The sequence below is a fragment of the Erythrolamprus reginae genome, chromosome 1 (assembly GCF_031021105.1).
Source record: "Erythrolamprus reginae isolate rEryReg1 chromosome 1, rEryReg1.hap1, whole genome shotgun sequence".
In the NCBI taxonomy this organism is placed as follows: Eukaryota; Metazoa; Chordata; class Lepidosauria; order Squamata; family Dipsadidae; genus Erythrolamprus; species Erythrolamprus reginae.
Genome location: NC_091950.1, coordinates 58,591,206 through 58,603,432, shown reverse-complemented (window position 1 = coordinate 58,603,432; position 12,227 = coordinate 58,591,206). Strand labels below are relative to the sequence as shown.

General features: G+C 41.2%; 1 protein-coding gene across 2 annotated transcripts in view; it reads right to left on the bottom strand.

Moving 5' to 3' along the window:
* The window catches only part of TTC7B (tetratricopeptide repeat domain 7B), a 106,879-nt gene extending 94,881 nt beyond the window's left edge, over window positions 1-11,998 (bottom strand). Inside the window, exon 1 of one of the 2 annotated variants that reach the window (XM_070753343.1) lies at window positions 11,663-11,998. In XM_070753343.1, coding sequence (XP_070609444.1) covers window positions 11,663-11,783 — 121 coding nt within the window. In that variant the 5' untranslated portion in view covers window positions 11,784-11,998. Of the gene's footprint in view, window positions 1-10,928; window positions 10,951-11,662 lie in introns of those variants that run through there. The other variant, XM_070753351.1, reaches the window with a different exon arrangement.
* Window positions 11,999-12,227: the final 229 nt, after the last annotated feature.

Here is a 12,227-nt window from a genome sequence, read left to right as displayed (position 1 = left end):
AGAAAAAGGAGGAGAGAGAGAAAGCAAAAGAGAAAGAGAGAGAAGGAAAGCCAGAGAGAAATCAAGAGAGAGAGAGAGAATGAAATGGAGAAAGAGAGGAGGGGGAGAGAGAGAAAGAAAGAGAGAAGGAAAGCAAGAGAGAAAGAGAGAGAGAAAGCAAGGGAGAGAGAAAGAGAGAATAAAAGAGAGATAGCAAGAGAGACAGAGAAAGAGAGAGAGAAAGAATGCAAGAGAGAGAAAGAGAAAGAGGGAGGGAAGGAGGGAGAGAGAGAGAAAGAGCAAAAAATAGAGGAAGGAAGAAAGAAAGAAAAAGGGATGGAGAGAGAGAGGGAAAGAAAGAGGGAGGGAGAGAGAAATAGGGCGAAAGGGAGGAAGAGAGGAGGTTTTTGGCCAAACTTTTTTAGCCCCCCGCCCCCCTACCCTCCCCCCGCTCAATGTTCCCCAGGATTTTGTAAATGTGAATAATGTGCCGCGGCTCAAAAAAGGTTGGGAAACACTGTTCTAGTCCAACCCTCTGCTTAGGAAGGAAACCCTACACTTCTTCAGACAGATGGTTTTCCAACATCTTCTTAAAAACTTCCAGTGTTGGAGCATTCACAACTACTGGAGGCAAGCTATTCCACTGATTAGTTGTTCTGTCAGGAAACTTATCCTTAGTTCTAAGTTACTAGTGGTATATGGTAGTGGTATATGATGTGGCAGGCAAGACCAAGTGGCAGCAATAGCTGGCGGCAGCAGGTAGGTAGGCAGCCAGCCAAAAGGTAAGTGGACCTACACATAACTATGGGGCTGCTGTGATGGCCTAACTGTTGAGGATTGGGGGTCCCTTCATTCAGCACTGCTGTAATTTTAAACTGTCAGTGAACAAATGGATCTTAAGCAAGTACAACCTGTATTTAGCAAGTATTACCTGTATTTAGCCTTTCTAGTTGATAGCCTAGAATGGTGATGTAGTCAATAAAAATAGTTACGACATTCCACAGCCTAGCACTAGGATGCCAGTACTTATTTTGGTCTATGTATTTCTATTTGCCCCATTATCAGGATACTTTTTCATCATAATATAGCAAAATTAAGGATTAGCAGTTTCCATAATATACACAGTTTAACAAATTATCTTTTTAATACTGTATATCCATAAATACCACACACATAATTTGATTCCTAAATCTTATAGTAGTAACAGAACAACCAAATTGGAAGAGACAACAGAGGCTTCTAGTCCAACACCCTGATCTTTCTCATTTTTATTGTGTCCATTACAGTAGTTTGCAATGTTATAGTAAAAAATTTTAATCTCTCTGTTCTGCATATATATTTGAGTATGGATGAATGAAATAATTTATAGTATTAGCAGCCTTAGTAAAATAAGCATAACATAATCAGCAGTAAATGGGGAGGGGGGGAGAGGATGCTTTCCTGATAAAAATGCTTCCTTCGTTATTTAATTTGAAAGTGCTTGGTACATCTATTATACAGCACACAAGCAAATGAAGCTATCTGTCTGTAATCACATACTATTTTGATGCTTTGAGCACCAATTGTCTACCTATTTGCCTAATGAAAAGTGCAACAGAAGATTGATTTATGCTTTTGCTTGCTTGCCAGGAATCTGGGACAGCAACATTCAAGAACGTCTGATTTATAGTTTAAACAAGATCTTAAATCCACCTCTTGTTAACGATGTGCATCATAGCCTTGAGATGGTCTTCTGTACAATCGGTTAAGTAACATGTATGGCTCCTCATATGTTAGTCAAATGAAAGTGCAATTAGTATTCCATGAATTTCTTGGCCCTAACTTTTTTCATTCTTTGACACATAGGTAATATTTATATTTTGAATAATCACTTCGTTGAAGCTGGAATTAAGATAATTTCATTCAGCAACTGGGACATTTGGCTTGAGGAGTGAGTTGGGGAGCCAGCATTGAAGGTGAGGACAGACCTAGCAATAAATGGGTCTGATATGTAGGGACTCTTCAAACAAAAACTAAGTTCTACAATATTACTGACTGTAACATTAATCCAACAGCTGCTTCTCCTATGCAAAACAACTTCAGAAAAGAACTGTACAGTTAATGGAGGCAGGATCAAATGGCACTTGATCCTTTCTCAGCATGCCTATTTTTCTCTCATAAATAGTCCCTAAAATTTGTAACCATTGCTTTTATTTATTATAAAACAATAAGATTCCCTATGCAACTCACAAACACATAATACAATACGATAAATAATTAATTTAAAATGCCATGCGTTTTATTCATAAAATACATTCAAAGATAATTCACTTGTTATTATGAATTCACGGAGGGACTAAAGTGACTTGGCAAAGTTCCAAAAGCACTCTGCAAAAGAGAAATATCTCTTAGGCTATCATTGCATGAGGTCGCATTGTAAATATTTAATTTACTGGTAAGTTTTACTTGAGGAGCGATTTCCATTTTGAGGGGAAAATATTATTTACTTTTATACCAGTTTTAACATTTGTATTAAAAATATCAAACATAAGCAGCTATTTACAGGTGAATCACACAATGGTTGCTAAAAATCAAATTTACTTTACAGTTCAATTATCATGGAAATGTTAAAAGACTTCCAAAAAAGAGAGTGGAGTTCTATAATATATCATTAGCAATACATTGAAAAATGGTTGTTTCCCCCGCTTTTCAAACCTGGTCTATTTTGGGTCTGTTCAGAACTGAGATTTGACAGGCGGTATTTTTATTAACATTATCTTTAAAAGTATTCTTTTCAACTAATTAGAAAGGCAGATTAAAAAATGTTCAGATTGAGACTCTTCTAACATTTAAAGTGAATGTAATGTTTCCTGCCTTGACTTTGAAGTAACTGATCTGATGCCACATGATGTACCACCAAAGTACAGGTAAAACTCAAAAAATTAGAATAGCATGCAAAAGTTCATTTCAGCAATGCAACCTAAAAGGTGAAACTAATATATGAGAGAGACTCATTACATGCAAAGCAAGAGAGTTCAAGCCGTCATTTGTCATAATTGTGATGATTATGGGGTACAGCTCATGAAAACCCCAAATCCACATTCTCAAAAATTTAGAATATTGTGAAAAAGTACAATATTTCAGGCGCAGAATGACCCACTCTAATCAGCTAATTAAGCCACAACACCTGCAAATGGTTTCTGGGTCTTTAAATAGTCTCTCGGTTTGGTTCAGTAGGAATTACAATCATGAAAAGACTGCTGATCTGACAGTTGTGCAGAAAATCATTATTGACACCCTCCATAAGGAAGGAAAGCCTCAAAAGGCAATTGCAAACAAAGTTGGGTGTTCCCAAAAATGTCTTACCAAAGCACATTAATAGAAAGTTATGTGGAAGGGAAAAGTGTGAAAGAAAAAGGTGCACAAGCAGCAGGGATGACCGCAGTTTGGAAAGGATTATCAGGAAAAGGCCATTCAAAAGTGTGGGGACTTTTACAAGGAGTGGACTGAAGCTGCAGTTAGTGTATCCTGGACATGGGCTTCAAATGTCATATTCCTCTTGTTAAAATGCTCCTGAACAACAAACGTCAGAAGCGTCTTACCTGGCTAAAAAAACAAGACCTGGTCTGTTGCTCAGTAGTCCAAAGTCCTCTTTTCTGATGGGAGCAACTTTTGCATCTCATTTGGGAACCAAGGATCTAGAATATGGAGGGAGAATGGAGAGGCACACCCTGCAAGATGCTTGAAGTCCAGTGTGAAGTTTCCACACTCTGTATTGATTTGGGGAGCCATGTCATCTTCTGGTACTGATCCACTGTGCTTCATTAAATCCAGGGTCAACACAGCTGTTTACCAGGAAATTTTGGAGCACTTCATGCTTCCTTCTGCAGATGAACTTTATGGGGATGCTGACTTCATTTTCCAGCAGGACTTAGCACCTGCCCACACTTCCAAAAGTACCAAAACCTGGTTCAATGAATGTGGGATTACTGTGCTTGATTGGTCAGCAAACCTGCCTGATCTGAGCCCCAGAGAATCTATGGGGCATTGCCAAGAGAAAGATGAGGGACTGAACAATGCAGAAGAGCTGTAGGTCGCTATTGAAGCATCCTGGTCTTCCAGAACACATCAGCAGTGCCACAGGCTTATAGATTTCATGTCATGACACATTGAGGCAATAATTGCTGCAAAAGAGGCCCAAATCAAGTATTGAGTGCATATCAGAAGCCCAATATTGTTCTTTGTACAATCCTTGTTTTATTGATTGCATGTAATATTCTAATTTTCTGAGATTGTGGATTTGGGGTTTTCATTGAGCTACAGTGATCCCCCGATCATTGCGAGGGTTCCGTTCCAGGACCCCTCGCAATGATCGGTTTTTCGCGAAGTAGCGCTGCGGAAGTAAAAACACCATCTGCGCATGCGCAGATGGTGTTTTTACTTCCGCCGCAGCAGCGAGGAGTCGAAGATTGGGGTTTCCCCACCGCCCACGCAAACTCCTCGCTGCCGCTCACCCGCCCTTCGCCCGCCCACGCCGTTCGCTCGCGCCGCTTCCCAGCTGAGTCCTGAAGCCAATTCGCTTCAGGACTCAGCTGGGAAGTGGCGCGAGCGAACGGCGTGGGCGGGCGAAGGGCGGGCGAGCGGCGGGCGAGCGGGCAGGCAGGCGGCGGACAAGCCGTTCGCTCGTGCAGCTCGCTCGCGCCGCTTCCCAGCTGAGTCCTGAAGCCAATTCGCTTCAGGACTCAGCTGGGAAGCGGCGCGAGCGAAGGGCGGGCGAGCGGCGGGTGAGCGGGCAGGCAGGCGGCGGACAAGCCGTTCGCTCGCGCCGCTTCCCAGCTGAGTCCTGAAGCGAACTTCCGGAAGTTCGCCTTTGACGTTTGGCTTCGGGACTCAGTTGGGAAGCCGCGCGGCTGTTTTAAAACGTCGCCGCCGGCATGGGGGGCTTCCTAGCAGCCCCCCAAACCCGGGTTGGGGGTCCGGGGGGTGCTGGCAAGCCCCCCATGCCAGCGGCGACGTTTTAAAACAGCCGCGTGGCTTCCCAACTGAGTCCCGAAGCCAAACGCAGAAGTTCGCTTCAGGACTCAGTTGGGAAGCCGCGCGGCTGTTTTAAAACGTCGCCGCCGGCATGGGGGGCTTCCTAGCAGCCCCCCAAACGGGGTCCGGGGGGTGCTGGCAAGCCCCCCATGCCGGTGGCGACGTTTTAAAACAGCCACGCGGCTTCCCAACTGAGTCCCGAAGCCAAACGCGGACGTTCGCTTCAGGACTCAGCTGGGAAGCCGCGCGGCTGTTTTAAAACGTCGCCGCCGGCATGGGGGGCTTGCCAGCACCCCCCCGAACCCGGGTGGCCGGGCGAGCAGCGAGCGAAGGGCGGGTGGCTGGGCGAAGGGCGGGCGAGCGGCGAGCAGCGGGCGAGCGGGTGCTGGGGGGGCTTCTCGCCCTCCCGCCAGCAAGAGGGGGAAGACCCAGGGAAGCCGCCCAGCAGCTGATCTGCCCGGCGCCATCTATGCATGCGTGGCCATTAAAAAAAGGGCGCGCATGCGCAGATGGTGTTTTTACTTCCGGGTTGAAAAATCGTGATTTAGCCCGTTCGCAATGATTGGGATCGCGATACCCGGGGGATCACTGTATACCCCATAATCATCACAATTATGACAAATGATGGCTTGAACTTTCTTGCTTTACATATAGTGAGTCTCTCTCATATAATACCATTATTCAAAGGACACCAGATAGGCTTTTATAGAACATGGCTAATATTTGTTTTAAAAGATTTTTCATTCCATCAGTCACAAACATATTCACACCACTTCAGAAAAAAGTAATTCCTATGTAACTACTGAACAGTTCTTTCATAAGCCTTTCTAAATCTATTGTTTGCAGCACAGGAAGCCAGTCAATTAAAGAGGCTTCTAATAGTAGCATCATCCCTTGAAAAAGTCAAGAACCTGCCAACATTCAAATTTTATCAGTTCCCCAAAAGTTCCAGTAGCAGACTCAGTGACTATTTCCTGTTTACACTTCTATAGATCTAACAATAGGATCACATATATTCAACATTTGATATTCAGGCACTGCATATTCCAAATATAAATAACAGATACTTCTACTTAAATATGTCTACCTTTATGCTGTAACACAACATTTTGCTTATACAGTACAGTAATAAGAAAACAAAATAAGTGACAAGCAAAATACATACAATGACATAGACATAGATATAAAAAATACTGAAGACGCAGTAAGGAAGTGCAGTTCTGTCCTAGAAAACGTAACTGTTACAATAGAAAGGAGTAATTTGCATCAGTGTGGTACCCCATAAATATGATTAAATGAATTATCTATATCTTCGGAGAGGGGCGGCATACAAATCTAATAAATTATTATTATTAAATTATTATTATATAAAATGTAATTATGGGAAACAACCTTATATTAATCCTCATTTGCTGTGGGGCATTTTGCAAAAAATGGAAGTAAAGGACAGTTTTTCATAAAAACGCTGTAAATTGCAGCTAACTGTCAAGCCAGTTAGCTGCCAAAATGCAGTGGTATGACTGTGGGGAAGAACAACCATAAAAACTTCATAAGTGGCTTGTAAATATATTTGGGGGAGGACGCTAGGTCACTTTGCCCAGCTGCTAAGCTGAAGACTATCTGTAAGAACAAATCTATGACTTTAACATGCTAATAAATCAATTGCTTGATCGGGTTTTGCAATGGTGCATTATTACTATAAAAATGACAGTCAATCTCATACTATTTCCCAGCATTATAGATTTCTCCAGAGATAGATATTTGCACAGTGTACTTAAATTAAAACTTAAGCATGATGATTTGTGCCTCAAAAGAGAATTCCAGGTTGATTTTTTTAAAAATTAGTTAAAAGAAATTTTTTAAAAAATTTAAAAAATTAACAGAAACTTAGAAGAAATAAAAAATATTCTAAAAGGGTAAAAGAAAAAGCAAAAATAAAAGAAAGATATCTAAAGAAATGGCTTTCAATCTTCTTTGAAGTGGTTACAAACATAGCAATTACCATCTTCACTCTTTCATATTGCATATCATAACTAAATACTGAAATCAGGAGTTAAATTTTACCCCTTTGCTGCAAAAACTCTATAAAGGTTTCCAGTCCAAATTGTAGTTCCCTTCCTAATCAAACAAGTTAATTTAGCCATTTTTGCAAAATCAGTCACCTTCACTATCCATTTCTCCATCATTGGTGCTTCTTTAATTTGTCTTTGTGCACTGGAGTTACCATATTAGGTAAGGTTTTGGTTTCACTGAGTGCTAATTTTTGAAACTCTCTGCATCACAATGATGTATTTGTATCCCGTATGTTTTCATTTTTTTCCATGTCTACTATGAATGATAAAATATCCCTCCATGTTTTTTCACATTTTCAACAGTGATTAGAAGTACTGTATCTTTATACATTTTAGATCATTTCTCTGGCGTCACTTTTTTTTAAAAAAAATCTTTAAATTCTAACACATGAGTTTGATTAGTTTAATGATCCTTTGTCATTTCTTTAACAACTCTGGCATTCACTTTACCACTTGTGTTTTACCAATTAATGATTGTCATAAAAATGGTAGTAAAATGCGATGACCCACTTTTCTATAATCAATGAAGCATATCTAACTTCTTTCTGGCATTCTTTGGCTTTCTCAAATATCCAGCAGGCATCCATAATAATGTATTCAGGCTTTTCTAAAGTCAGCTGCAAAGGATCTCCATTTCCACGTAGGGCTCTAATCTGTTGGTTAATCCTAAGTGTTCTTTTTCTAGAGTGTGAAAGGCTATTACGTGAGTCTCTTAAGTCTCTTTTCTTTGGTATTGGTAAGTAGATTGACCTCTTCCAATCTGTTTGGCTATTGTATTTTTTTTTCCAGATTTGCTGGCATAGCTTAGTTTGAACCTTTACTGAATTTTCTTCTGTTGCTTGCCAGATTCCTGTGGATATTTCATATATTCCTATAGCCTTCTGACTTGATAATGACTAAAGTGCTAACTTCATCTTCTAATGCAGTGATTGTGACCCTTTTTGGCATCTTTTCGGAATATGTGCATGTACACCAGAAACCCGAAGACCAGGTGACCAGCGCACATGTCTGCACCAGCCAACTGGACTTTGGGTTTCTGCGTGTCATAGGTTTGTCATTACAGTTCTAATGCCAGAGATTTTTGTAAGTAGAGAATATTTTTTTCAGGTAATTTGGATTTTGACATCTATACTATCCTGAAGTTCTGCATATTTCACTTTTGTTTTAACTTCTTTGCATTATTATTTATTAACTGGCATCCCTTTGCTTCTTCTACTTCTTTTTCAAGAGCAACTGTATATCCCTCACAGTTAGCTGCATCTGTATGTTAGAAGGAGTTATGGATAATGATGCTATTTAACTGAAGCATAACCTATTATCTTAATACTTCAAATTACTAAAAAATGAACATATGCCATTAAAGTAAAGATTTATGTAATCAGTTCCTCTCTGGGCTACACAAGACCTAATTTACATTAATTTAATATTACACAAATGTTTTCTTAAGATGTCTCCTCTCCTCCTTCATTAAGCAATGAATTTCTTTATCACCATCTGCCATCAAAATGCAGACTTCAGATAATGTACATGTATGTTGATTTGAGAAATATTTGGCCTAATACTACATTATATAATAATCAAGTAATGCAAAGTTTTCCAAAGTGGAAAAGCTAAAAGCTAATCAATTCTGCTCATAAAGCTATATGATTAAGAATAAAAATGAACAATTTTATCATCTGGTACAGTGGTGCTTCTATCTAAGAACGCTTCCACTTACAAACTTTTCCAGATAAGAACCGTGTGTTCAAGATTTTTTTGCCTCTTCTCAAGAACCATTTTCCATTTACAAACCCGAGCCTCCGAAACTGTAACCGGAAAAGGCAGGGAGAAGCCTCCGTGGGGCCTCTCTAGGAATCTCCTGGGAGGAAACAGGGCCTCCGCCCTCCCTGTGGTTTCCCAAATCGCACACATTATTTGCTTTTACATGGATTCCTCTGGGAAAAATTGCTTCTTCTTACAAACTTTTCTACTTAGGAACCTGGTCACGGAATGAATTAAGTTCGTAAGTAGAGGTACCGCTGTATCTTTAAAAAGGCATGGGTACCCCTGATCTCCAGATGCTATTGAACTATAATTTACAATATCTACCATACACCCATTTTCTGGCAACTTATTTGATCAATCAAATGGCCAGTGACTCTGCTGTCCTGTGACTCAGTTCACAGAAACATATACCAAGATATACAGCTTAGCTCAATATCCACAAATCTTGACAAGAAGTACAGTACAATCTGAGCATTCTGCTTTCAATCTCTGTAAGTCCAAAATCTCTTGATAATGAGATGGGCAACATATAAATTTAATAAATAAATAAATAAATTGCAGTAAATATTCTCCAACAATGTAGTCATTGTTTTCTGTTTTGTTTTTACTTGACGTATGCCATCAACAGCTGCAATTATATGAATTGGGCAGCTCTCTCTATCTTTTAAATAAATGTTAAGCAGGAAGTGAACCTTGTCTTTTTCTTGTTAACAGAAGAGAACTGCAACATGGCAGTGACTAAGACAATTATCCTTACTTTTGACAGCATAATCTGTTTTAATTTAAACACACATTTATTTATTTATTTGACTTCTATGCAACCCAATCCCGAAAGACTCAGGGCGACTTACAACAGTATAAAATTACAATAACAGCAACAATAAAAAGAAGTCAAGAAAAAGAAACTACGGTAATATCTAAAATCCTAATTAAAACTAAGAACAATTCAACAGCATACATAGATTGTTATAGCTTGGAATATACGTATTCTTATCCCAAATCTTAAATGTTTATATTTCTGTAATATAATACCTCCTCAAATATAAATATTTTTTTAATATTCTGAGATAAAAAAAAATAAAATAAAATTGATTGAAGATCCAAATTAACAGAAAATTCTTCACTCAGACCCATACTTCTGTAGTATGAAAACTAGTAAACACATGAGAATATACTTGCACATATACTTTAAGCAACCCATTGTTTAAATAAAATTACCACCTGTTCCCTCCTTTCTTTCCCCTATTTTGCCATTTAGACTATATACATTTAAAATAAATCTTCCATCTGGCAATGCTATAGAATGCAAATTTACCCCAAAATTCAGCTTACACCACTAACCTGATCAGGAGAAATAGATACTGTATTTATTAAATACATATTTGCAGTATGCTCCTAAATCTGCAATTTAATATTAGACATAGAATTATTAAGGGTGGTGGGTGGTTAAGAATGTGAAGTATAAATGGATTTAAAAAAAGGTTTTGTTCATTGTTATACAATGATGCAGGGGACGCCTTTTTTCTATTATGTTTTGTTACATCCAGAGTTCTAACATCAAACATAAAGGCCAACCATACGTTTTATCTGATATTAAGTCGAACAAAGTGTGCACTCTTTTTATCCTTATCCCAAACCTTGGAGAGTAATTTCCCTGTTGATCTCGCAAATCAGAGATCGGAATACTCCTGCCAGATACGTAACTTAGAAAAGACACATTAAACATTTGGATTTTTCATGACATTGATTGTGTAATCTCAGAGTATCCAAGTAATATTAGTTAGTTAGTGAGAGCAGGAAACATTGGAGAAATTAAAATAAGCCCTTCAGAAAGTGCTCTTTGCACAATGTTTTCATTCTTCAGTGAGAACTAAGTCATATATGGCAAGAGTTCCTACAATCTGATTAAGTTTTTAAAGCTACAAACACAGAAGCCATTTCAGCAACACACTTTGATGGGGGGAAAACTGCACTAGAAGGGGAAAACTGCACTTCCCTTACCCTACTATGCAATTTCGAATTTCAGAGTTTATTACAGCTTACCACTGAATTCCTATGCCTTAAAAAAATTAATGGCAACAATGAGTTTTGGATACATACAAGATACCAATGGTCAACAGTGGGCAAATGTAGATTGCTACCTAAGGTTCTAGGTTAGTTCCTCTCCAGCCACATAGGAAAGGCCTGTTAAAATAGAGGGGAGCTTTATCTTTATCCAATCGGGTAGCAAAGCTTTAGAATTGGTGTCTTTGACCGGCAGAAACAGCACCAACATTTTTCCCTGGCCGTCTCCCTCCAACGGGTTCCTCGTTGGATCTTCTGACTTATGGACTTCAACTCCCAGAATTCCTGAGCCAATCATTGCTAGCTCAAGAATTCTGGGAGTTGAAGTTCATATGTCACATAAGAGCCGACTTCGCCTACCCCGGCGCCTAAGCCTGTTGCCCTCCAGATGCAAATGGACTACAACTCCCAGCGTTCCCTGCCAAGCATGACCGCGAAGAGCATCAGGTTGCCTTGAAAACATTCGATCCAACGGGGAGCGGGGTTGCGCGTCTGTTCCGTTTTGCACGTGCCCAGAGGGCTCGCTTGTTTAGCTTCGTCGCGTGCCTTGTAAACACCCGGGCGCGGCTAATGATACGGCCAGCTCATCACCTCCTCCTCCTCCTCTCAACGGGCGCGCTTCAAAGCAGCTGCCGCATCCCGCCCCCGCTCGCTGCACCTGCAACCCTGGCTGTCGGGAGTTAAGGTTGAGGAACAGGCTTCCTCTTTACTCCCCCCCCTCTGAACCCTCCCCCCCCCCCGCGAGTCCCTTCCCACTCGGAGGGCCGCACCGTTAGCTATGAGCTTGGCGGAAAGCTGCTTGACGAGTTCGGGGATCCTTTCCCACTGGCACTCGGAGCGGCACCTCTCGATCTCCGTCTCCAGCCGCGAGCCCCCTTTCTTGGTCGCCATGGCGGGAGCAGGCCCAGCGGGCAAACCCCGCAAAGCGGGGACTGGCCGGAGGGAGGGAGGGGGCGCGGCAAGCTGCGGCACCGGGTGCCTTTTCGGCGGCGGAACGAGCCGGGCTGCGGCCCCGGAACGGGAACCGGAGGGGCGCTGAACGCGGTTCTCTGCAGCGCCACCTACCGCAGCCAGAAGGATGAGGCGCGGGGGGAGGAGTGGGCGGGGCAAAAGAGGAAGCGCGGCTCCCGGCGTTGTTTTGGCGGGAAAGGCTGGTGGCTTTCGGGCGATTCCGCAGCCACTCAACGCTTCTTTTACAGTTGTGTCCCGGGTATATTCATGGCAGTACAGTCGTTTGAATAGTCTCATGTGGAGACTACTGACTGACATAGAGACAATTCACACGACTGTACCGCCAAATTTCAAGGATTCTACCCAGAGTGGCAAAACAATTGA